Raw genomic sequence first — 26,869 nt, 5'->3', positions numbered from 1 at the left:
ATCGGGCAGTGTTCCATGGTAGCGGTGGAGGGGAATCCATGTCTGGCAGTTTGCACAGAGCGGCAGAAGGTAAAGAAGGGGGAACTAATAAGAAGGATAGCAAGAAAGGTTCTAAGAGAAAGAGTTTCTTCGGATAGCTCCAGTTCTGTTAGCAGTTTCTCCACGATTTCTTCTTCAGATCGCAGTATTTCGGGGAGGACATGGAGAGATAGTGGGTTTGGCCCCAGTCAGGACATGGGACACCCTGCGTTGGCCTCTTTAACGGAGTTGTGGGAGGGGGTATCCAGGAAATTACGTAGGAGGACCCGGAGAAGAAAATATGTGAATATATATCGATTGCTAGATGGACGGAGGGGATGTAAAAAAGGGCGTAAGAAGGGGAAGAAGAAGAAGAGCGGGGATGATACAGGTCCCAAAGTATCCAAGAACATCCTCAACTGGGTTTGTAGTTTCTTCAAGCTAGCAAGTGTGGTAGGGCATTACCAGCCCAGGCAATATGGGGCGCTCCTCGCTTATGGGGACAGCATCATTGGCGCTTTTAAGGATTACGAGGGTTGGGCCTGGCTCAATTATGATGAGAAGTTTAGGGACATGATGGCTGAGAATAGGTTAATGTCAAGGGGCACGCAAGATATCAACTTATGGCTCACGCAGATGACCAACAAGAGTGCAGGGATTGGCAAGTCTAGTTTGGGAGTACACGTGGGGGCTGGAGCAGGAGTAGGCCTGGCAGGCGGGAATACAGGTTCTTTTTGGGGAGCGGGGTCTAGCGGTAAAGGGAGCGGAGAGCAGAGAGGGGTATCAGGGAGCTCGGATGTATATTGGAGATTTAACAAAGCTATATGTTTATTCCCGGAATGCAAGTTTCGGCACGCCTGCTCCACATGTAACTGTGCCCATCCGGTGTCTAAGTGCAATCTGGCACAGACACCAAGCGGCTGTCATAGGGTAGGTGGAATCAGGGGGGGGGGGGGGGGGGGGGGGGGAGGGCACTTTTGTTTTAGGTTTTGCGACGACCGTATGTGTTCATGCATAGGGCTAGGGGAGGGGGGGGGTAAGGGGATGTAATGCCAGGATAGCGCAGCAGGTTGCAAATGTGTCTGGGTGCATCTTGTTGCGGCATGAGCCTTAGACACGCGGGGTGCAAGTTAAAAAAAAAAAAAAAAAGATATATAATAGAGAGTTAACTCATGGATGCCCAGTTCTGAAGGTATTATGTCCCAGAGTTGTTGCTGTTAGCGGCACGTGACGAGGGGGAGGGAAATTTTTGCGACCTTTCAGCGGTGTATTATGTGATTTTGTTAATTCAAGTCAGGTGTGCGGCGCTGAGTGTCCGGGGATCAGTCTGAGTCGGGAGGTTGTCTAGAGTGGGGAACTTTAGGGGGGGGCAAGTTATAATTGAGAGTAGGATTAGGACATACGTGTCAAATAGGAGATATTGCACGGAGCAAAGGCTAGAAGATTCTAGCAGCCAACGGCAGCACTAGGGACAAGCATATATGTGTATGCTATGTGTAGGATGATGCATTGTCTCGTTTCAATGGAAGGTGTTCTGGCAGACTGCCCCAGGAGCAAGATGCGAGGAGATGTAGTTCCAGGAATATTCATGGAGCCTGGGGAGGAGGAAGAATGAGCGTTGATCCAGAGCTCAGTGGCGTCGACCACGTGGATGGCATATATAGAAGGAAGTAATGCAGTGTCGGGTTTCCTCTATCAATATGGATGGAGAGGGGGACCTGTGCCAGAGAATGTATTGGCCAAGTTCATAACGTGGGCAAAGCTCATGGGTTACTCAGTGGCCACAGTATGATCTCAATTGGTGGGCTTTTCCTTTTATCTGAAACTGCGAGGATGGGGTAATCCTTTGGGCAGTTTCTGGTTGTGTCGTGTACTTGGGGGATGGCAAAGAAGTTTGGGAGAATGCGGGGACAGGAGGCGGCCAATTCGTTATGAGGATTTGGTCAGTGTGTCGGTACAGTTGTCCAGGGTGTGCTGGTCTAAGTATGAGGTGGCACTGTTCAGGGTAGCATTCTCATGGGCTTTCTTTGGCGCCATGCGAATTAGTGAGTTGGTGGCCAAATTGTGTCACAGTGTTAGGGAGTTGGGGTTAACGGTCCAGTGTGTGCAAGCTCATGGTGACGTTATTTATTCCTAAGTCCAAAACGGACCAGAGGGGGAGGGGTACATTCATCACCCTGCTGCCTGCTCAGAGTGTATTGGTGTGTCCAGTACGGAGAGCACATGAATATGTGAGTATGCTCCGGATGTGGAAGGTTCCTTTTTAGTTCATGAGGATGGTACGCCTTTGGCCAGGTTTTAGTTTGCCAGAGTGTTAAGTTTGGCCATTTGTGGGGATGGTAGGATCACGTTGTACTACAGTTCTCATTCCTTTAGGATCGGAGCAGCGACATCTGCAGCCGAGGCTGGAATATCAGAGTTCGGGATAAAAGGTATTGGGCATTGGAAGTCCAATGCATTCTGGTCTTACGTATGGTATTAAGATAGGGAAGCCGGCATGCAAGGGGGAAAAGGGTGAGGGGCAGTAAAATTGCTAATCTAATGTGTTTTGCGTTGCAGAGCGTTTGGGGGTACGGCGTGTTGAAGGATGTGCCTGGATCGTGGGCCATTCATACATTCACAGGGCGCAGAGAAGAGCACTGAAATGCCCATACGGGGAACATCTTGACCTCGGGCATGCGGGTTGGCGCCTGGCTTGGTTCAGCAAGAGGGGTATGGGTTGAGACGACCTCTTGCCTTTCCTGTGGGACACGCCTAATATTTTGCTCATACACCTGGGGGGGGTAATGACATCGGATCCAAATCATGCAGGAACTTACTCACGTGCATGAAGAAGGACCTGTCCCAAGTGATGATCCGATGGCCACGAGTCCGGATTGGGTGGTCGAACGTCATAGTCAGACTGAAGAATAAGGTTGAGGTGATCTGGCATTCTGGTATTAAAAAACTAAACAGGCAGATGGGAAAGTGAATGGGGTGGGAGGGGGGATTTTGGGTTAGGCATCCCTGGTCCTGGGCAGTAGAGGTGGGTTTGTTTAGCAGGGATGGGGTCCACTTATCTGAGGTAGGGATGGACCTGTTCAATAACTCCCTGCAGGAAGGGCTCGAGAGGGAGATTCCGAAGTAGTAAAAGGCCGCAGTGGGGGAACAAGTCGACTTAGGTTGGCTTGTCAGTGGCGCAAAACCCGAGCCCATGTTATTTTGGAATGCAGTGGGGAATTGGTGTTGGGGGGGGGGGGGGTGTGAGCCTCGTGTAGTTGGGGGGCTGCTACAAGGGAGGGCCGGAGAACTACGGGGCTAAAGTTCCTGGTTGAGCTTGCTCTCGTTGGTTCGAGGTGGAGTAGACGAAGATGGGGGAGGGGTTGATCTTCACCACTGGGGCAAGGTGGTGGAGGCTAAAGGGGAGGGAGGAAAGGGGGAGGGGCAAGTTGGTTTTTGGTTAATATGTTTGAATTGTAAGGGCTCAGGTTAGGTAATAAACTGCTGCCTATTTATATACCAATTAATTGTTTTGAGTGTTTATTGGGGGGATCTGGATTGCAAGTTGAGCGCAAGTATTGCCTCCCCATCTACCTTATAAATGGCCTGTGACCGACGGCCCGCAAATGCGCAGTAGAGCGCAGCTCTACTGCGCATGTGCGGGCAAGGATGTCGATCAGAAAAAAAAAATGGCGGTGGGGCCGCAGGAGCGGGAGGAGAAGCAGCGGCGCCGCTGCTTCTCCTCCCCAGATCTGCCGGCAGATCTCGGGGGGGGGGGGGGGGGGTGTCACTCCCGCGCCCCCCCCCCCCCGAGATCTGCCGGCAGGAGCGGGAGGAGGTAATGGAGCCGGGTGAGGGTTGCGGGAAGTCGCGCTTACGGCGCCGGGAGGAAATGGAGGTGGGTGAAGGGAGGGAGGGAGGGAGGGAGGGAGGGAGAGGGGGACTGAGTGAGTGGGAGGGAGAGGGGGACTGAGTGAGTGGGAGGGAGGGAGGGAGAGGGGGACTGAGTGAGTGGGAGGGAGGGAGAGGGGGGGACTGAGTGGGAGGGAGTGAGGGGAGAGGGGGGACTGAGTGAGAGGAGAGGGAGGGTGGAGAGGAGTGGGTGGGGGAGGGGGGTGGTGAAGAGTGAGGGGAGAGAGAATGAGGGGGAGGTGAGAGACAGAGGGATGTAGCCCGTTTTAACGGGCTTTACGGCTTGTGTTATTATAAAAGGGCAATAACCTTAGCATCACTTAATGAAAAAATGAATTCAACCTGCACGTTTGCTCTTCAGACGAGAGATTGGAGGGAGAAAGATTTCATTTTTGTTGCATAACTTTGAGAAAGGTTTTAAAACTTTTCAAAATCTTGAAACAGAATTTGATATCAATAGCAGTTCATCTCATCTGTACTTTCAGCTGAGAAGGATTTAGCAACTTATTTTAATCTGAATATATATTATTGTTGTATGTGGGTCCTGATGGATGCAGATTGATTTTATTGTACCTTATTTTACTGTTTCTACTGTAATGGGTGGGCAGAAAATAAATTAAATAAAATATTGGATGGGCAACTTTGTAAAGTCCATTTTCCCATGGGAAAAGCACTATTTTACCTATGAAAATTACTTGTAAAATTACCCTATTAAAGAAAATATAGAACAATCAATCTTAATACTTTTATGGTTTTTATTACTGAATTATTTTTTTATGAAGATGATAGAATTTCATAAAATCATATTAAAAACCAAAAAGCTTGATAATTGAACTGGTCAATACTTTTTCTTTTCCTTTTTTTTTTTTAATTACACAATTTCCATTAGACAGGAAAAATATAAACAAACAATTAGGACACATCCCTAGTTATGAAGTTAATCGACATCAGAACTCAAGATCAAAGAAAATCAGAGATGGGATTAATATCTAATTCAAGTCCGCACACCTAGGAAGTACAGAACCATATTTAAAAAACAAACAAAACAAAACCCAAACCCTATAAAAAAAATATAGGGGTAGATTTTATAAATTTGCGCACACGCGTACTTTTGTTCTCGCACCAGGCGTGAACAAGAGTACGCGGGATTTCAATAGATACGCGCGTAGCCGCACGTATCCATTAAAATTCGGGGTCGGCGCGCGCAAGGCTGCCCAAAATCGGCAGCCTGCGTGCGCCGAGCCGCGCAACCTGCCTCTGTTCCCTCCAAGGGAACTTTCCTTCGGCCTCCCCCCACCTTCCCCTCCCTAACCCACCCCCCCGGCCCTATCTAAACGCCCCCTACCTTTGTTGTACAAGTTACGCCTGCTCGAAGCAGGCGTAACTTGCGTGCGTTGGGCCGGCCACTGGCGCGTCAGGGTCCGGGGGCTGGTCCGGAGGCCGCGGCCACGCTCCTGGAACGCCCCCGATGACGCGCCGGCCGCGACACACCCTCCCAACACGTCCCCCCGGAACGCCCCCCCCAGGAAAGCCCCGGGACTTAGGCGCATCACGGAGCTTGCGTGCGCCGAGCCTTCTCAACATAGGCTTGGCGCGCGCAGGGGGAGTTTGGGCCAGGTTTTCAATGGGTACGCGCGTACCCCTTTGAAAATCTGGCCCATAGTGTAACAAAATCCAGCAGCATGCCGCTGCAGTTCATAATTAATGCATCACACAATTTTACTAATAGCTGTTATCCTATTGGGACTATCTAAAGCTATGGCATCTTTAGAAACTACAACAGAGGATTTCCCTTATAGAAATTGCTTTAAACGTTTCAGCTTAAAAAAACTTTAAGTATTTCCTGCACATTTAATAATACAATTGAAAGTGTCAGAGCATAAAGCTGGACATTTCTCTTGCAGCTACAAAAGTGGAGAAAATGTAACACATTTTATGGCCATGAAAGAAAAAAATTCCTATTTTGAAAAAAACAAAACCTTTTAAGTACTAAGTTTCTGTCCATGTCTGAACCAAACGTAGCAATGAGAGTGTTTCTATTTTGGGTCTCCTCCCAAGATGTCTCCAGAACCTCCATCAGGTTTAGAGTATAAGAAAATATGAGTATGTCCATAATCTCTTCTTCCTGATCTAGTTATCAAATTGATCCAAGCACATGGTAAATCTTCAGAATGTTAAAAATTACCTCTCTCCTGGAGAGATCAACTTATTCCAGGGAACATTAAAAACCTCAGATTGCATTATCTACTTCAGTAGCATTTTCTAATCTCCTTAGCTAACCGCATTATATTGTTCTTGATTAGGGCAGCAATCATGCTTGAAACCACTGGACTGACTCCTGGAACAGTTACAAGCTGTGACAAACAACACATCAGAGTTACTTGTATCCTGTTCAATAGATGCCACAGTTCAACACTGGAAACATTTTTTTTGGGGGGGGGGGGGGGGGGGCCCTATATCAGAAATCCAGAGGTTCAGCAGAAGAAAGGACACTGGCTTCAGCAACCCCACAAAAAAGGCTTCCCACTCTTCCTCCATTGTTCTCCTTTACCTCCAGTGCCAATTCTCCCAGTTGGCTCATGCACCAGGCTGTTCAAGTGAGGCCAATGTCACCAGTGTTTCAAACCTCATTTCCATGCAAATCCTGAGGCTCTTTCTCTCAAACCAGTCCATTGGTAAACCCAATAATAAAAAAATAACAGTTTTAGGGCAGGACTCGTGTTTCCTTGAGGAAGTAGTGACTGAACATGGGCTTTAGGGCTCAGACATTCTTCCACTTACTTCAGGAGCAGGACAACTTGCCCCACTGCCTATTTCTCTCTAGCAAGCAACTGCAAAAGAATTTATTAGGGCCACAATTGGGGATGGAGCTGCTTCAAGGTAAGCCTTGGGCATAGCTTTACACTTTCCGATCTCAATGTAAATGCTGATAAGAGAAACAAAGACTTTGTGCAAGGATGTCGAGATCCGGATACAGGAGCTCTTCCAATGGCATTTTGGGTCTGATTACCAAATCCTGCATTCCACTAAGAATTAAATCTAAAATAGCTACCTCTCTCGTTGGTTCCTGAACCAATTGCTCCATGAAGAAGTTGTTTATGACATCTAGGTACTTTATGTCTCTAGCATGTCCTGATGTTACATTTACCCAGTCAATATTGGGGTAATTGAAATTGCCCATTATTATTGCACTGCCAAATTGGTTAGCTTCCCTGATTTCTCTTAGCATTTCATCATCTGTCTGACCATTTTGTCCAGGTGGACGGTAGAATACTTCTGTCACTATATTCTTACCCAACACATGCGTGATTTCTACCCATATAGATTCTACTGAGCATTTAGTTTCTTGTATGATTTTTATCCTGTTGGACTCTATACCCTCCCAGACATAAGTGCCACACCCCCACCAAGTTGATCCTCCTTATCACTGCGATATAATTTGTACCCTGATATAGCACTGTCCCATTGGTTATCCTTCTTCCACCAGGTCTCTGTGATGCCAATTATGTCAATCTCATCATTTACTGCTATACACTCTAACTCTCCCATCTTACTTCTTAGACTTCTGGTAGTGGCATACAGACATTTCAAAGTGTGTTTTTTGTTTGTATTAACAACCTGCTTTTCAGTTCTTAGGGATAATTTGGAAATCTTTAGCTCAGGTGATTTTTTACATGTAGGCACATGGACTACATTTGCTTTTATTGGAACCTTTCCTGTTGGGATGCCCTAATTCTCCTGCTTCATTAGTATCCTTCAAGGATACATTTCTCCGAACCATGCACTGCGGAGTGACTGTTGGCTTTCCCCCTTGTTCTAGTTTAAAAGCTGCTCAATCTCCCAGTTAGTGCCAGCAGCTTGTTTCCACTCTGGTTAAGGTGGTGCCCATCCTTTTGGAAAAGTCTCCCCTTTCCCCAAATGTTTTCCCAGTTCCTTACAAAATTGAATTCCTCTTCCCTACACCATCGTCTCATCCATGTATTGAAACTCTGGAGCTCTGCCTACCTCTGGGGACATGCACGTGGAACAGGAAGCATTTCAGAGAATGCCATACTGGAGGTTCTGGATTTCAGCTTTCTACCTAAAATCCTAAATTTGGCTTCCAGAACCTCTCCCCCACATTTTCCTATGTAGTTGGTGCCCACATGTACCACGACAGCCGGCTCTTCCTTAGCACTATCTATAGTCCTATCTAAGTGATGTGTAAGGTGTTCTATGTATCCAACTAAGGAATTATATTTCCTGCTTGTTCAGTTTGCAATGTAAACCGGCCTGATTTGCATTTTATGCAAGAAGGTCGGTATATAAAAATTAAAAATAAATAAATAATAAATAAGGTCTATCACCTTTGCACCAGCAGGCAAGTTACAAGGCGGTCCTCACGCCACCCTATCTACATTTCTAATAATTGAATCACCAACTATGATGGCCGGCCTAACCCTTCCCTCTTGGGCAGTAGCCCTGGGAGACTTGTCCTCAGTGCGAGAGGACAATACATCACCTGGAGAGCAGGTCTTTACTACAGGATCACTTCTGCTACACCAGGGTGATGTTCCCCTACTGGAGACCTTTCTGATCCAAGGCAGAACTGGGGCTGCCAGACTGGATTTGGGACTTGGCTACTATACCTAAGTAAAAAGGTTGAAAAATGTTCAGTCACTTAACTTGGAAAGGTGTTAAGGTAGTGTGACTGATTTGATTAGATACCAACATCTGTTAATCAGGACAGTAGCGAGTCACTCAGGCCAACTAACTGTAGTGTAAATCTCCTAAGATACTGTTTTGTACTAATTTGCCTAAGAAGCACAAGATATATTGCAAGGGAAGAGCTTGGTAACCCACAATCTAGTGGCAGGAAAGAATCAGTAAATACTGCTTGGAGAAATTGTTAAAAAACTTAAAAGTATTGGGGAGAAGTAATCCATTGGGATATATTATTTAATGTGCTCATGTGCTTTGTTTTAAATAGGTAGTCAAAAAAGCTGGCAACAAACAGAAGTTTGTGTGTTCAGAAATTTCTAAGACTTGGACAGGGGAGAGGAGGATAGGAGAGGATAGGATAAGATATGGAATGTGATATCTCAACCAGGATCTAAGAACATAAGAACATGCCTATACTGGGTCAGACCAAGGGTTCATCAAGCCCAGCATCCTGTTTCCAACAGTGGCCAATCCAGGCCATTAAAACCTGGCAAGTACCCAAAATGTATCCAAATGCAGGAGAGACTTGTAAATACAACTTTGCCTGGGAAGTTATACTAGGATGCCATCATAGAATGGGTAAATTTTCAAACTGGCCAATCAGAACCTGGGCAATTAATGTATGAAAAATAATGCAAAGAATTATGACTATTGCTAGTTCATTTTAGTTATTACATGCAAGATTAAAAAAATACTGTTGTAGGTTTGTACATATTTTTTATATATATATGTTTATTTGTTTTCCAACAATAAACTACAAAAACTTAATTGCGCAGTTGAATATAATTACATATTAAAACATTATATATTGGTGTATGAGGTGGAAACAGCCTTGAGCAAATTGCTGCCAGTCTGCCAAGGGGAGGAGCCACCTTTATCACTGGTCCAGGCCGCCAAGTGGAGGAAATGCTTCTGGGGAGGAGATTGATGGGAATAAAGGAGGGCTTGGACAAGAGAGAGCTATTGAGAAACCTGGGAGGAGAAAGGCTGTAGAATAGGGAAGAAAAAGAATGGAGGGAAGTATGGAGGAAAAGAAAAGGAAGCTCCAGCTATTCAATTCTGTGTCTCTATAATATAGCTAGAAATAATGGGTTTAAAGTAGTGCAGGATCTACATTAAAAAAAAAGCTGTGATAAGGCTTGAGGACTTAAATATGTCTAACCTAGAGGTGAGAAGAGAAAGATGAATATCATAGAAATAATCTCAATGTACAAAACCCCCACACTTTTTTTTTCTTTTTTTTAAAAAGGAAAGAACGAGAGATCAAGGGGTCATGGTATGAGGCTCTAAGGGAGTAGACTTAGGAGTGAAAGAAAATATTTCTTCATAGAAAGGGTGGGGGATGCCTGGAATGGCCTCTCAGTGGAGATGGTAGCAAGAACAGAATTCAAGAAAGCACTGTTTGGCCAGAGGTTTCCTAGTTTCAAAGATGTTAGACTGATTGGGTCTGTGACATTGCACCAGCCCTGAAACTGGATGAACTACAATGGCCTTTTTCTGCTTTTCTATATTTAAAAAGAATTTTGATAATACAATAATCTATTGAATGAATATAAATGTGAATGATAAAAAAAGGGTCATAAAAAGCCATAAGCACAAACAAGATTACTAGGAAATAAACATGTTTTCTAATTATTAATCTTCATTCTACTTGATCCTATGGAAAGAATTTCTTGTTCCTCTTGAGCAATTCTTATAGTTGGAGCATCAGAAAGAAAATTCCATCTGCTCAGTGAACTCTCTCCTCTAGTCATTCACCTTCCTCCAGTTCCCTTCTCTATACAGAGATTTTGCCCCATTAAATGAAAATATATTTTTTCCTTATACACTGAAATAAAGTTAAGTGTTTACTTGCCTGATAAAGTAATTTCCAAACTGAATTTCTTCCTTATTTAAACACCCTTTACTTGCCTTTCCAACAGAGCACTCAAAGCAATGTATAAAAATAAATACATTACAAATATGATTAAAATCAGATACACAGAATAATTAGGAAATGAACAACAGAAACAAAATTAATTGTGGGCAGAAAAAACGGATTACAGCTAAATACATATAATGAATAACAAATATCAGGTAAACAAATGAATCATCACCTTAGCAAGATCATAAAACAAAATGAAAGGGCATTAAAGAAACTAAGAATCGAAGGCCAGTTTAAAAATGCACATGTTTATTAATGGTGGAAAGTCAGAAGATTATCTTCCAGGCAATGTTCGTTGTATACAGAATTTTACAAGATTAAAGCAGTGTATAAAAAGCACAAGACCGCGTTCTAGTCCGCCTACAACTCCTCAAAAATGGAAGAGCATCTTCAGAAGATCTCAGGATCTGAGTTGGCTTATATTTGGCCAGGCACTCATTTAAATACGCAAGACTAAGACCATGTAAAGCTTTAAATACAATATGGAGTATTTTAAACTGGACACAACCCCTGCCACCCACCAGATAGCAAATCAAGATCCCTTAAAATGGGAGTGATGGGTTCTCGCTACTTCCACCCTGAAACCAGCTTTGTAGCTGCATTATTAGTCTATGAAAAGACTTCTTTGGAAGGCCAATATAACTCAAAACCAATCAATGCAGGATCAATCTTTAATGAATTGCCGACAAAAAATATTTTAAATGAGGTATGAGTAGAAATTTACACGAAGTATTTTTTTATTTTATTTATTTGGGGTTTTTTATATACCGAAGTATAGCGTTTTGCCTTCACTCCGGTTTACAGGATAACAACGTAATACATACAAATATCTTATAACTATCTTTAACATTCAAAGAGTAGAACCTTATTTAACATATTAAATGGGAAAATTATATACAGGAGATAATCTATACGAAGATATAATATATGATATTCATTAGCTATTATGTGGAACAAATAGCAATCTGAGCAGGGGAGGGATAATGTATGAAATGGGTCTGGGAAGGAGCTCGGGGTATGTTAGGTGGTTTCAGGTAAAGACTTGATAAGGTTGCATGAGGAACGAGGGCGATGAAAGGGGAGGTGAGAGGGGAAGAGGCGGGTAGGGGGGGGAGGGGAGGGGAGAAAGTGTTTAATAGAGGGGATCGTCGAAGGAATGGGAGCGTCAATGTGTAATGGTTCGAAAGGGGGTGGATTTCTTAACCCACGCCATCTCTAAAAGTTTGGCTGAATAACCATGTTTTTAGTTCTTTTTTGAATGCTTTGATGTTATGAATTGAGCTTAAATGTTGTGGAATGTTGTTCCATAAGTTTGGGCCTGCTCTCAGTTCTCCATATTTGCCATAGCTAAAATGATAGCACCCATAGATAGAACATAATCTAAAATTTCTCTAAAACTTTTCACTTGGGGCTTCAATGAAAACAAAATAGTCTGAAATTATATGAAACTGGTCTTTCACGATATCGGATTTCCAGACATAGAGAACTTCAGATTTCAAGTAGCTGTTAAGTCTCCTCTTTTTACAAACTTACTTTTTGAAATTGTGAAATCTTTCTGTAAGTTATCCTAATTCTATGTTCTACCATCATGGACCCTTATTTCAATCACGATGGATGATGATAATCTAAACATGATCTCCTTGTACATACCGGTTCATTGAAAATTAGATAGCTAAAACTATCAAGACTATTGAATGCCTGAAAATGGTCTTCTGGTCTGAAAAGCAAAAGAATTCCAGATAGGTCAACCAAAATCCCTGTGTAAGACCAAAAACTACGGTAATTGGTTCAGCATTCTATTTACAAATTTAACATAAAGGACATATACAGATCAAAATATGAGATCCTGTTTAAAAAAACTGAGAAAACAGAAGATCAGAATTCTTGCCCTCCAATAAATTTATGTTCTTGAAACAAATCTGTATCAGATGAAGATTCAGGGCTTTCACATAATAGTGCGCCAATACCATGTGAAATGCGGCATAGCCACAGAGTCGAGCACTGAAGCTGAAGAAATCATACTAGATTGCTCTCAGTTCTCCATCATAGTTAGGAGGAAAACTGTCATGAATGTTTATAAACCATTGCTGGACATATGTCTAACCACTGTTAGAAACAAGGTCAACCATCATGCTTTTGTCATTCATCCAGCTATCTACATAGGCAATTTCAACTGCTAACACCATATATGTGGGGCTTCCCAAATCTAGACAAGGTGAGTGAACAACTAGAGGAATGGCTACTGGCCTTTGAAGTATACCTAGTTTTTGATGTTAAACAGTCAGGTCCTTTTTTCTATGCCTTTTGGTAGAAGGAGTACTCATTGAACCTTGGTTTCATAACTGGCAATCTTTACAAACCTTTAGATCCTCAACTCACATATGAGGAGGCAAATTTCAGCTCAGATGTTATTGCAGAAAACCTTCTATACAATTAAAAAAAAAAAAACTATCAACAAAAATAAAAGCAGAGTGAAAAAAGTTGCTTAAATTGTCCTTGTGAAAATGATATTCAGGGAAGCATTTTACAATAGCTTTCAAAATTGAAGAGGTAAATGTACTGTTGATGTCCAAGTCTGGGAAGTTTATTAGTGCCAGTGACATTTAGTCAGAATTTCTCAAAAACTTGGGCAATGTGGCTTGTCAAATTTACATCCAATATCCTTGGCACTGAAATAATCCCATAAGTTTGGTGCTGTTCCAAGGTCATTACTCTCATAAAACCAGTAACTATCTAATGATCCCAAAAGTTATTATCCCATTGCCCTTTTGTAGATTACTCAGAAGGGATTTGAGTAGCTTACCCTAAAACTAAAGAGATCCTAGAAGTTGCTCTACCAAGGAAGCACAGTCTCATGATGGGAAAAAGTTGTTCTGACCAGGTTCTCTCACTCACTACCAATTGAAGCAGTCTTCAAAGATTTATCATTGGCATTTGACACTGTGTGGTATAAAGGCATGTTATTAAAACTTTCAAGAATCATCCATCATGAACTCTCAGGATCGTTAGTTTCCAGACGATAAACCACAAGGGCTATGTCTTTCTTGTGGGGAAGTTCAGCTGAATACAAATTTGCACATAATTTCAGGCATTCATCTATACTCACAAATCACTGCTAACACAAGTGTCAATGCTAAAAGGAATGAGTAAAATGTTCACAAGGGATATGCATCCAGTGGAATGTTATTTCCAACATAACACCTTTGCCCCAATCTAGATAAAATGGTTGTATTAACATTCCATTTGAACAACACAGTCACTGAGAAAGAACTTAGTAGATTTTTTTTTTCTGGCAAGCATCTTTTGTCCATACCCTCACCTGAAATGCTTTGGCATCAATCTAGATAAAACTCATACATTGGTCTTATTTAAATAACACTGACCAAAAAAGTAAATATGAATTAGGAACTTGGGTAAGAAACTTGTTAGAACTTCAACACAGGAGGACTGCCAGAATACCATCTCTTATAAACTCTTCTGCAGAACTCTGCATTGCCTCATAATTCTGCTGCCAAAAGCTACTATATAGATGAGGAAAGACTCATTCATCTTAATTTAGTCACTCCCTATACTGGCTCACATTGCCCTTGCCAGTCATTCATCAGAATTCTATGATGTTGTGAGATGGAAAAAATTACAAGGAACACTAGTATTCTCATTCACAAAAGTTTGGCAAATCCACAGGGAACACTAGTATTCTCATTCACAAAAGTTTGGCAAATCCACACAAAAGATCTTAAAATTACTTTGGTCTTTCTGGGAAGCAGTAGCCAATAGCTGTGCTGCAGTAGGTACAAACTCATTTTCCAGATTGACTGAACTCTGGGACATTTATAATATTAACTCCACAGCACCGATTCCTAGTTTCTATCTTCCTCAAAGACAGTGACAACCTTCAACAGAATTTGCACCGGGCATGGGCAATATGGCCACCTGCTCTATAAGTGGAAGAAGAGGGATGACCAAAAGTACAATTGTCTCCATGAGGCTCAGACCATGACACTCAGACCATGAGGCACACTTTATTTATTTACATGGTTTTGTATTCCACCCAATCCACGTCATATAGTTTAAGGTAGATCTCATTAAAACAAAAGTGAACATTAAAGTAAAAACAAACAGCATAAACATACACAAAATTAAAACATCCATCATGGCTCAGCAGAAAACTACTAACTATAAGACCATAAAGTACCTAATTTGCAAAAGGATACAAATGTAAACAAAGCATTAAAATGTTTAACTGTTTTCTAAACTGTCTAATCAGAAATTCTGGAAATATCAACAGGCAATGAGTTCAACAGGGCAAAAGCCACATTTGAGAAGGCCAACCACTGAATGACCTGCAAACGAGCCTCCTTATAGAAGGATAGGCATATCAACTCTTTCAGTGAACCACAATGTGTGGGACATAAACATGCAGAAAATTTCTCAAATAATCTGGCTGTTACCCCAAGTGCTTTGTATGCAAGAGTAACTATTTTAAAATTAGCTCTCTGAGCCACCAGTAACTAATGCAGCTCCTACAACTTAGGTTTAACGTGATCTTCAATAACCCGATTAGTGATTCAGTGGGCAGTACAGTTCTGTTGCACCTGAAGTGTCTGAAAACGGTTTTTGGGGAGGCCAACATATAGTAAACTGCAGTAATCTAAAACAACTGAAGGCAATGGACTGCAAGACAGACAAAAAAGTAATCCATTGGAAGCATGTATTTGAGTCTGTGTACCAGTATCAACTTGTAAAAATGAGGATTTGAGCACAGCCTGAATAGGGGATTTTAAAGAATCAGGAGTCTAATAAAATCTCCAGATTTCTTACCTCAGCTGGAAAGGGGAATTCAATCCCCTTAAAATGAAAAATTGGCCCTACCAGATGGGCTCCCAAACAACTAACCCAGATGATGTCCAACTTCCAGATGTTGAGGATTAGTTTATGCTGGTCTTGATTGCATAAGTCTTCACACCCCTTGATTAAATACTTGGTGGAAGCCTCTTTTGCAGCATATTCAGCCTGAATCATTTAAGATAAGTATCTACCAACTTTGAACAGTGGGCTGGTGCAGTGTTTGCCCATTCTTCTTAGAAGAAGAACTCAAGCTCTTTCAAATTCCATGGGAATAGTCTATGGACTGTAGTCTTCCAAGTCTTGCCACAGATTTTTTATTGGATTCATAAGAACATGCGAAATGCCATGTTGGATTAGACCAAGGTCCATCGAGCCCAGCATCCTGTCTCAGATGGTGGCTATTCCAGGTCGCAAGTACCTGGCAGATCCCATATTTCCTGTTGTTCATTTCTAGGGGTAGCAATAGCTTTACCACCTGGCTAATATGTTTTTTTATGGACTTTTCCTCTAGAAACTTGTCCAATCCTCTTTTAAACCCTGCTATGCTAGATGTCTCTATCGAAACCTTTGGCAACAGATTCCACAACTTAATTATCCACTGAGTGAAAAATATTTTCTACAAGTTGTTTTAAATCTGCTGGTTGCTAGTTTCATGGTGTGTCCATTTGTTTTAGTACAGTTTTAAAGGGTAAATAACCATCCTGTATTATTTACTTGTTCCGACCCACTCGTGATTTTATAAACTTCTATCGTGACCCTCTCAATTATCTCTTTTCCAAGCTTATGAGCCCTAGGTTGCATAGCTTCTCATTACAGGAAAGCTGTTCCATTCCCTTTATTTTTTTTTATTTATCCACCCAGGATTTGCTTCACTTGACTGGGGGATTGTGGGGTACCATTCCCCCTTGGTACTGGAGTGGAGGAGTAGCCTAGTGGTTAGAGCAGTAGCCTATAAACCAGGAGCCCAGGGTTCAAGTTCCGCTGTTGCTCCTTGTGACCTTGGGCAAGTCACTTTACCCTCCATTGCCTCAGGTACAAACTTAGATTGTAAGCCCTCTGGGGATAGAGAAATACCTACAGTACCTGAATGTCATTCACTTTGAAGCGCTGTGAAAAGTGGAATATAAATCTAAATAAAATAATAAAATAATTTTTGTCATCATCCTCTGCAGCTTTTCTAGTACTGTTATGTCTTTTTGGAAATGATGTGACTAGAACTGCACACAATACTCAAGGTACAGTCACACCATGGCTCAATATAGAGTTAATAAGATATTTTCCATTTTATTATCCATTCCTTTTCAAATAATTCCTAACATGCTATTTGTTTTTTAGCCTGCCGCTGCACACTGAGCGGAGGATTTCAAAGTATTCTCCACAAACATTCTGAGGTCTAATAGTCCCATTACTATTTCTTGAAATCCCAAAAAATTCTCAGTTACAATGGTTAAAAAAAATGTACTTAACTGAAGCCAACAGTACTATATGTTTACAAGGAAAATGGATCATGCATGTTCTACTTACAGCGAGAACCTCAGAGCACATAAGAAAATATTTTAATATGATTTTGTGTTACGCTAGATAAAATCAGAAAACATTTGAAATTTGAAACCTTTTAACAGTACAAACCTTTTCTGAAAATACAAATGCATAACAATTACGATCCTGCAAAAAATCTAAAGTAACTAATAAAGTAACAGGTTTGACTGTCTTTTCCATAGACTTCTCCAAGGAACCAGACTGGTTAAAGCTATCTACAGGAACTTCTTGGTATAAAAATAAAAGGCCTTACTGATAGATGGCAAAGTTTCCTCAAGAATCTGCAAAATATCTAAGATAGGACATGAGAAGTTCAAAAGGTGAAATAGACTGAAAGACAAGGAATTTTTAAAAATCCTGCCAGGTTCAGGCTCCTGTATAAATACCACCAAAAAAGAGGATCCGTTTAATTTATTTATTCATGAAAAACATTCACCTATCTAACATTAAAATCTATCTAACACAATCATTCATCTCACCCATACCCCCACATAAAAACATAATACATCAAGAAACATGAAATATGTATCAAATACAATATGTATAACAATGTAATTTTACAAAATTCGTATTAATTTTGATCTTAAACAAATTATATAAAGTGCAAATGCTTTTCTTTGAATCTATAAATCCAAACCTGAAAAAATGTCATTAAATACAAATGTTAAATGTATTTTCTGAATATATTAATCCAAAAGGTTATATAAAATGCACATATTATTTTCCAACTATTAATTTAAATGAACAAATGTTAGCTCATATACATTCCAACAAAGATCTTCGTTTCGCCTGATCTCTCAAAGGCTTCTTCAGGGATGAACCAACACCTCCAATTCAACAACTCCTATACATCTCTCAACGGGTGTGCTTATAAAGACCTTATCCACTCGTTGACACACTCCAACAAAACCAATTTATTCAGACTCTTAAATGTAATCCCGACCAGGACTTCATCTTCTTTCAAAATTCTAAAGAAACAAATATAGCAAAAACATCAAAGGACAGGTACCTAATAAACATGCCAAGGATTTCTCATAGCGAAACTTTTCCTAGCGTCATAATTCAAACTAGTTACAACCACACGATAACAATCTCACCATTACCCCAAACACCAAAATGCTGATATTACCTGCAAAGGTCACTTCACATAGTGGTTCCCGACTAATTTAGTTCAAAATTCGGCATCTATAACACAGCATCTATAACACAGAAAGTTAGCGAAGATAAATCCCATACTACATAATCAAATCCTTATATATACCCCACGGATCATACCTTACCTTCAACCAGAGCATTAAAAACTCATTGTATCACCACTTATTTTTCAAGAATTACTCCTTCGGAGATTCATGTTGTCGAAACCACTTCACCTATATCACAACGACAAATCATCAATAGTCCATTAACAACCATAAGAAAACTTATTCTTAACTCACCAACGCGGAATATCAACTGCTCCTTACCCGGAACTAACGAAAGCAGCGGAATTACCACAATTCTCGCGTCCCTTATATACTGCCGGAATCTTTCAAATGATTAAACTTAAAGGCACAACGGAGTATTAGCAAAAAAAGGCATTCCACTCCACCGGTCCATTCAGACCCCGTGGAGCCATAGTTTGCCATTTAAACACAAAGCTCTGTTCAGCGCGGCGTAAAGCCGCAGATAGATCTCCTCCATGCCTCAAAATCACTTGTTTGATAACAAAAAAACGAATATCCTTCCATGAGTGATCAAACTCTCTCCAATGATCTACTAAGGGGGCATGTTCCTTTAATGCTTTAATCCGACTACGATGTTCAATAATGCGTGTTCTCACTGCTCTACAAGTTTGTCCCACATATATAAGGCCACACGGGCACTGAACAATGTATACCACCCCACTACTATTGCATGAAAAAGAGCCAGGCAATGTGTAAACATAATTTACATTAGGAGGCTGAAAATTTGTACAAGAAATGACATGTTGACACACTGAACAGGAGCTGCAAGGACTCTGGCCGTAGGCCAGATTATTTACAATGCCCTTCACCGATGATCCTTTCAATCTATCTCGAATGGATTGACGTTTCTTAATGGCAAATATAGGTAATTCATCAAATACCTTCAATGAAGATAATATGTGCCAATACTTGCGAATAGACTCCTTTATAGCAAAAGCTTTCGCCGAATGAGGAACCGAACAAATTACCCTTGATGGACTCTCTCTGTCACTTGGGAGAAAAAGATTTTCCCTATTTGCGTACAACGCTCTTTTATACGCTTTCTTTATGCATGAGTTAGAATAGCCGCAGGCTTTAAATCTCTCCCACAATTTTTGAGCCTGAATCTTAAAATCAAGAGTAGAATTACATAACCGCCTATAGCGCAAAAATTGGCCCACAGGAATGTTATTTTTCAATCTTTTCGGGTGAAAACTGTCATAGTGTAGTAAGGTATTTTTGTCCGTCTTTTTTCTATATACCGAAGTAATAAGTTTCCCTTGATGACTAAAGACCTGCATATCCAAAAAACTTACTGTATCAGAATGTATAGATACAGTAAATTTCAAATTTACATCACTAGAGTTCAGCACATCCAAGAACAAATTAAGCTCATCTCTTGAGCCGCACCAAACAAAAAAAAGATCATCAATATATCGCTTCCAGCATAAGATTTTTGAAAAATATTCGGACGAATATATAAACTGCTGTTCAAAATGGGAGACATACAAACAAGCGACACTAGGTGCCATAGGGGATCCCATGGGGATCCCCTTAATTTGCAAATACAACTGATCATCATAACTGAAGATATTCGAAGTCAAAGTGATCTCCGCAATGGTCAGCAAAAATTCCATACGGCAAGAAGACAACTGATTCTTATTTAATTCAATTTCTATCACTTGCAATGCTTCCCTCTGCGGTATACTGGTATACAGTGCCGCAATATCTGCTGTAACCAATAACCAATCATCATCAATATTTGGAATTATCTAAACTTCCAAATATTGATGATGATTGGTTATTGCCTCTAGTGCGAGGTGATTAATACATTTTTAAAAACAAAACAAAAACAAACTACACTATATTAACCAGCTCACCTTTATCTACATGTTTATTTACAGATTCATTATTACACATTTGTTTCAGTTGCTTAGATTCTCCACCATTAAAGAACTTTTCCGGTGTGGATACATCATCCTCTATAAAAACTGAGGCAAATAATGAATTCAGTTTTTCTACTGTTTCCTTGCCCTGCCTAAGCATCCCCCTTTGCCTTTTGGTCATCTAGCAACCCAACTGATTCATTTGCAGGCTTATTGTTTTGAATGTACTTGAAAAAGTTGTATTATTTTTCGTTTCAATGGCAAAATTCTTCTGAAATTCTCTCTTGGCCTTCCTGACTAATATTTTACATTTAGCTTGCCAGCGCTTATGCTCTTGCCTATTTTCATCATTTGACTCTATTTTCCATTTTTTGAATGATGCCCTTTTATCTTTAACTATCTACTATACCTCATCATTAATCTATGCTGTCAGTTGTTTGGTCTTTCTTTGACATTTCTTAATTTATGGAATATATTTTATCTGAGCTTCCCTTTTTAAATCTATTTGCCACAGTAGTAGTTTTACTTAATGTCCTCCCTCCAGTGATTATGTCAAATATGATTGCATTATGATGGCTATTGCTTAGCAGACCCATCACAGGAACATCCTGCACCTGCTAGTACATTCCACAGAGAACAAGACACAAAGATCTTGCCCCTCATTGCTTCAAGGTGCAGCTGGTCATAGAATGAATCATTTATAGCATCCAGGAAATTTACTTCTCTAGCAAGTCCCAAGGAGACAATGAATAATTAATAATGGAGTAACTGAAATCTCCTATTAATGTGTTGCCAAATGTATTTACTTTTTCATTTCAGCTAGCATTTCACAGTCTTTATTTTGGCCAGGTGGCTGGTAATATAAACCCACTGCTATACTCTTACCTGTCATACATGGAATTTCTAACCATAACCATTCCACAGTGCATTTTTTTTCCTGCAGGATTTTTTTTTTGTATCATGCGTGACTCTATGCCATCATTTACATTATCCTTTCAATCTGCTCTATCATGTTGATATCATTTATTCCTTGGTATCAAGGTGTCCTTCCTTCCACCATGTCTCTGAAATGCCTATAATGTCAATACTCTCATATAATGCCATACATTCTAATTCACCAATATAACTATTCAGACGTATGGCATTTGCATACAAACATTTTAAAACTTTTTATTTGTGCACTCATTTATCTTTGAATTTGCAACCTACTTATTAGCAAATGATACAAATAGTGTAGATTCATTCATATTGGTGTGCTCTTTGTCTACAGCCATCCAGGCTACTTCAGCCTTAACCACAACCTCTGTATTAAGATATTCTAACTTCCCTGTTTCCTAAGTATTCTTGAAAGATACCTCCCTCTGAACCTTGCACTTCTGAGCGACTGCTGACTTTTCTCCATTGTCTAGTTTAAAAGCTGTCCTATCTCCTTTTGAAAGGTTAGCACCAGCAACCTGGTCCCATTCTGGTTAAGGTACAGCTCATCCCATTGGAAAAGGATCACCCTTCCACGGAATATTCAAACACATTGAAATTTTCTTATAGCCTTCCCCCCACCCTTTGAATAACGTTATCCCAAAGTTCTTCGTTTAGCATTTTATTTTTACTTTTGGTTCAAATTCACTTCTTAAAATAGAAATGGCTTGAATCAGCTGAACAACAATGGTGGACTCTACAACTTATTATGGCCCACGTTAAAGCAATTTTTGAACTAGAGCTAATCTGGGTTTACCATGACAAAGGATGTGAAGACCTATGCAATAAAGACTTTTTTCCTTAATAATTTTTTGATTGCTGCTATAATTGTTCTTTCATGATGAAAGTGTAGAGTATGTTGTGTAGATCAATAAAACAAACTCCTACTTTAATGCTTTTTGATCTGTATTTTAGACAACAGCATATGAAAAATACAAGAAGGTATGAAAACTTTTGAAATTCACTGTAGATCTATATTTTGGCATCTGACAGTTATCTATGGTCCAAACTAGCCACTGCTGAAGAAAGGATATTGGGCTGATCTTTCATATTTAGGTATCAGGAAAAAGTGTTATATTGCTTTTGTAGATATTTGCACATTTTCTTAAGACATATTTTGCCTATCTTTATTTAACTAATAGAAAGCTATAGAAATAAAAATTCAGTTATACAAATAAAATGAAATGCATCATCAATATACAGAAAGCCCATAAATTTAGAACTCCACATCTCCTTATGACAACTGTGAAACCAGAAGCCAGCAAAATCTAAACGTAAGAAAACTGAGAATGAAGTATCAGTCTGTAAGAGCTCTCCCAAAAAGAATTTGTTTCAACAAGCTCTCTCTCAAAATAGTTCATATAATACTAAATTTAAAAATATTTTCTAGAAGACCATTGTGCTAATGATGAGACAGCACAGCACCTTTAATCAGTAGGAGATTGGGACCATGGTTGTTCTGGATAATGGATATTTCTAGATAATGAAGTTCCACTATGTGTTAAAAAAGAAACAAAGAAATAATTATTGTACACAGCACAACTGTTTACTGAGCACTATATAATTTAAAAATAAAAATGGTTCAACTGGCACATAATAGCCAATGCAATGGTTACAGTTTGTTAAGTACTAAGGTACCATCCATCTGAAATAGGAGATATGGTTGCATCAGGAATACTGAATCTATGGAACAGTACCTATGTGACAACTTCAAGCCTCCTGATGCTCAGAGCAGGGGATGTGACACCGGGAACTTTAAAGGTAGGAGCTGGAGTTGCTGCTGTAAAATCTGCTGCTCCTGGGCAGTGCCTCCAAGGACTTCAAGCAACCCAGTGCTTGCTTAAAACAGTACTCTTCTGCTGTCAATGACTGGAGCCTGTGAGTTTCCAGGGGATTTACTTCATAAAACAGCAGCAACCACAACGGTCATCTTGACTTTGTGACTTTATAACATGCAATTCCATTTGTCCAACGTGACTTTCTTGTACTTGGGTATGCCAGCTATATTACATGCCAAGACAGTCTCTCCATACGTCACATCACAAGCAGATTTCTCATTGCTGGCCAACCTAATCAGAACAACCCAGTTTTGTCTGCTCATCACTTAGGTTATTTTCCCGAGACCAATAGAGCAAAACCTATCACATATTCTTTTTTGCAGCCTCATGATCTGCAGAGACCTGTTTACCAGCAGCTCTGAGGCAATGAATACTAAGGCAACCCTTAAAAAATGATGAAGCTAACCAGTAAAATAGTCTCTCTCCTCAAATTTGTCTTTCTGAATGAAAAAACAGCCTTCTCTAATAACATAAGCCGAGAGATATTGCAATACTGGTTAGAGCCAATATTACAATACATTGTCCAAATCAGACTTCTGAGGCCCACATAATATTCTGTATTTTTCTATTATAGAATTACTTTCAGATTGACAGACACTTTCAGCTGAATAGATAGCACATCTCTCTTCATTTATATTGCTGGATTTGATTTTCCAGCATTTTTCTGGTTTGCATGTTTTTAGATATGGGCTAAATATAAACATCTGCCTTAGCACTAGCATCCATTTTTGTGCTTGCTTAAATAAGACTGGATGAACTGAGGTTGTTAGTTGCAACAACCAAGTGGTCATGGTAGACCAGCAGCCTAATGGTTAGAGCAGCAGGCTGAGAACTGGGGAACCCATGGTTCAAACCTCACTTCTCCCAATGGCATTCCTTGATGCCTTGAGCAAGTCACTTTATCTGCCATCTCCATGGGTACATGCTAGATTGTAAGCTTTCTTGGGAAGGGAACTATTACAATACCTGATTGCAACTTGCTTTGAGCTTGGATTTGCAAAGACAAATAATTAAATCTAAAATCCAAAACCATGCAGATCCAGTTTTGGATAACAGATGATTTTATAGATAAGAGAACGCAGCCTGAATCCCAAACATTACTCCTGATAATGAGAGTTTTGGGATATTGTATCATCAAATAAAAGGTGCTCTACTGTAAATACATTGCTATGCATGAAAAAAAAGCTTGTTGGGTCATAAAATGGATTACCTGTTCCCAACATTGTGGTAAAAGCTCAGCTTCCACGCGTGTTGGTCCAACATGACGAGCAAATGCTACGCAGCCAGTTAGTATCATCTGCCTGCAACAAAACACAAGATCTGTTATTTATCATCTGAAAAATTCAAGGACCACTACCACCACACTAGTCCTAAGCAATCAACCACCATGTCATCTTTAATCATTTGTATTATAGACTCACTGGTCCAAGAAGGTAGTGCTGGGCTCCTATTTATTTAAAAGTATTTATACTCTGCTTATATTGGGCAATGCATGCTAAGCCAAGTACATCAAAAATCAACTACAAACAATATTTAAAACAGAAATTGAGGGATGAAAGGCTCTAAAAGAGTGATGACCTGCATTTGTCTGAGAGAGATCAATCACTCTCAGTGAAATGAACAACTCAGATCCCAACACTGGTGGGAGTTTAAACTAGTTGAGGGGAATAGTGATAGAAACTGGTAACAAATAAATTAAGTCAATGGAGAAACTTATAAGTGTGAAATAAAACTGGTTATATGTAACAGGTGTTCCCTGACAATAGTAACATGTAACCCTGTCTCATGTCAGCATAGAGGTTCTTCCAGAGACTTTTAGGAATACTTAGTGGTTTCCTATGAGCATCTGGACCCACAGATGCTCAGAAATCAGATTTCTTTCTCTATGGTGCTGATAAGTATCAGTGTCATTGAGATTAAATTGGAGTTCATCTCTGAGACCAGACTCAGACATGTAAATGGAATTCAAGCATATTTTTGTAAATGGAATTCAAGCATATTTTTGTGGAGCAAAAAAACCCAAAAAAAAAACCCATCTAGGGCTCTGCCCTCACATCTTCTTCACTTAAAAACAAATGACCTCCCGGTAGATTCCTTCTAGGAAGCCAGGACAACTTGAGACAGTTGACGATGGCAGAAAAAAACCAAATGATCGATTAAATCCATCCAGCTATTCCCATCCACACTAACAATATAATCTAGTTGCCAACCATAGAATGTGATCACTTGTAAGATCTCTCTTTTACCTAGGAAAGTTTTTGTCAACTTCTTCATTTATACCTTATCTCAGGCAAGTGAATATACAAAATCCCCATCTTAGATCACACCCAACACCTTCTTTTCCCATGTTGAATGACCAGATTCGTAATAATCTAAATACCTACTCATGTGGCTACTACCCAAACATCCAGTCTCCTGTATCACCTGTGTAATCTGCCAGACAGATTTGGCTACTTGAGCAACTGTGTTTCAACTAGGACTTCTAATTATTACTGTATTTACAGCCTGCCAGACAAACCCTGCTGTTAATTAATTATATCATTGCATCACAGCCTGCCACACAGAGCAGGCCTATGTTTCTACTAGTACTTCTAATATTTCATATTACACATTTGCCATTCATTCTGGCAGCCCCAATACTCAAATTATTTTTGATAGACACTTCCAGGCAGAGAGAAAAATCACATTTGTCTTGTTCAAAATTATGGTATGAGGATCTTAGTTCCCCTTCTTCTAAGTTTATGGCTACCAAGAGCACTGGCATATAAACCTGTTGCCCAATGAATAGGGAAGATATCTGCTACTAGCCTACCTTCTGATCTTATCATAGAGCTAATACTGGTACCTTCCTGGCCTGGACTGTCGCAAACAGGCAGAACCTATCAAAGAAGAGTGTGCCTGCCAAGTCGTGATTCAGAAACCACTCATAAGGAGTCTAGCAGGTGACAACAGTTTGTTTGCCAGGTATGTGGCTCTTATAGTTATAGAAAAAAGAAGAGCTAAATGTTTTTCCATCAAACTAATCATACATCCAAAAAGGAAAAAACTCAAGAGACACCTCTCTGTCTCTTGTCAACACTCACAATCTAGGCTATAACAAATGGTATCAGTTTGTATATATACAGCCATCAGCAAGCCTGACGACATGGCAACCCACAGTTTTTTGAAGAGGAGGCTGTCCGGTCTTTTAATCATCTGCGGTTAGAATCAACTTGCATTAAAGCCCATCACGGTGCAATTAATATGTTCAATCGCGGTGCAGTTGAATTTTTAACATTTTTCAATTTTTCAAATGTTAAAAATTCAACTGCACCGCGATTGAACATATTAATTGCACCGTGATGGGCTTTAATGCAAGTTGATTCTCACTGCAGATGATTAAAAGACCGGACGGCCTCCCCTTCAAAAAACTGTGGGTTGGCACATCGTCAGGCTTGCTGATGCGGTACATATACAAACTGATAACATTTGTTATAGCCTAGATTGTGAGTGTTGACAAGAGACAGAGAGGTGTCATTTTGAGTTTTTTCCTTTTTGGATGTATGTTCTTATAGTTATGCCATGACAGAACTCCCACTTTCACATCGTGACACTTTCTTAACACAGGAGACAATATTCCATTTCTCCTGCTTGTTCAGGAAGAACATAATTATCTGGTTACCTGTCTGCATTATGTTGGCCATCCAATTTTTGAAAGGCTTCAGAGCATTCAGAACTGCCTTCATCTCCAAGGTTGATATAAAATGCTTGTTCATATGGGGTTCAGAGTTCTAGATGTACAGCTCTCTAGGTAAGCCTCCCACTCCAGAGTGGATGCATCTTTGGTGAGGACAATTTGATGTGGGGGGGATTTGGAAAGTGAAACATTTGATCAAACTGGAATAGGAGAATCACCAAGACTCAAATACTCTTAGCTCTTCCATGATCACAATGCAGTCTCGAAATATCTGGGCTGCCTGTGTTCACACTAAGACTTCAAAGTCAATTATGCTCATCTTATACGAAGCTGTGCCATGGGAGTAACAAGAACCATTAGTGCAAAAAGCC

The 26,869-nt window shown here is 40.3% G+C and overlaps 1 protein-coding gene across 9 annotated transcripts in view; it reads right to left on the bottom strand.

Annotated features, from left to right (window-relative positions):
- The window catches only part of RELCH (RAB11 binding and LisH domain, coiled-coil and HEAT repeat containing), a 500,624-nt gene that overhangs the window by 245,781 nt on the left and 227,974 nt on the right, over nucleotides 1-26,869 (bottom strand). For 8 of the 9 annotated variants that reach the window (XR_003854685.1, XM_029590486.1, XM_029590488.1 and 5 more), the window contains one exon: nucleotides 24,033-24,123. The exons of the other annotated variant lie outside the window; for it this stretch is intronic. Coding sequence is in view for 7 of the 8 variants with exons in the window: in XM_029590486.1 (XP_029446346.1) it covers nucleotides 24,033-24,123 (91 nt within the window). In the remaining variant the exon portion in view is untranslated. The remainder of the gene's footprint in view (nucleotides 1-24,032; nucleotides 24,124-26,869) is intronic. 9 annotated transcript variants of the gene reach the window in all.

The sequence above is a fragment of the Rhinatrema bivittatum genome, chromosome 2 (assembly GCF_901001135.1).
Source record: "Rhinatrema bivittatum chromosome 2, aRhiBiv1.1, whole genome shotgun sequence".
NCBI classification, from domain to species: domain Eukaryota; kingdom Metazoa; phylum Chordata; class Amphibia; order Gymnophiona; family Rhinatrematidae; genus Rhinatrema; species Rhinatrema bivittatum.
The sequence above is the reverse complement of the archived record's forward strand: the minus strand, read 5'-3'. Positions and strand labels throughout refer to the sequence as shown.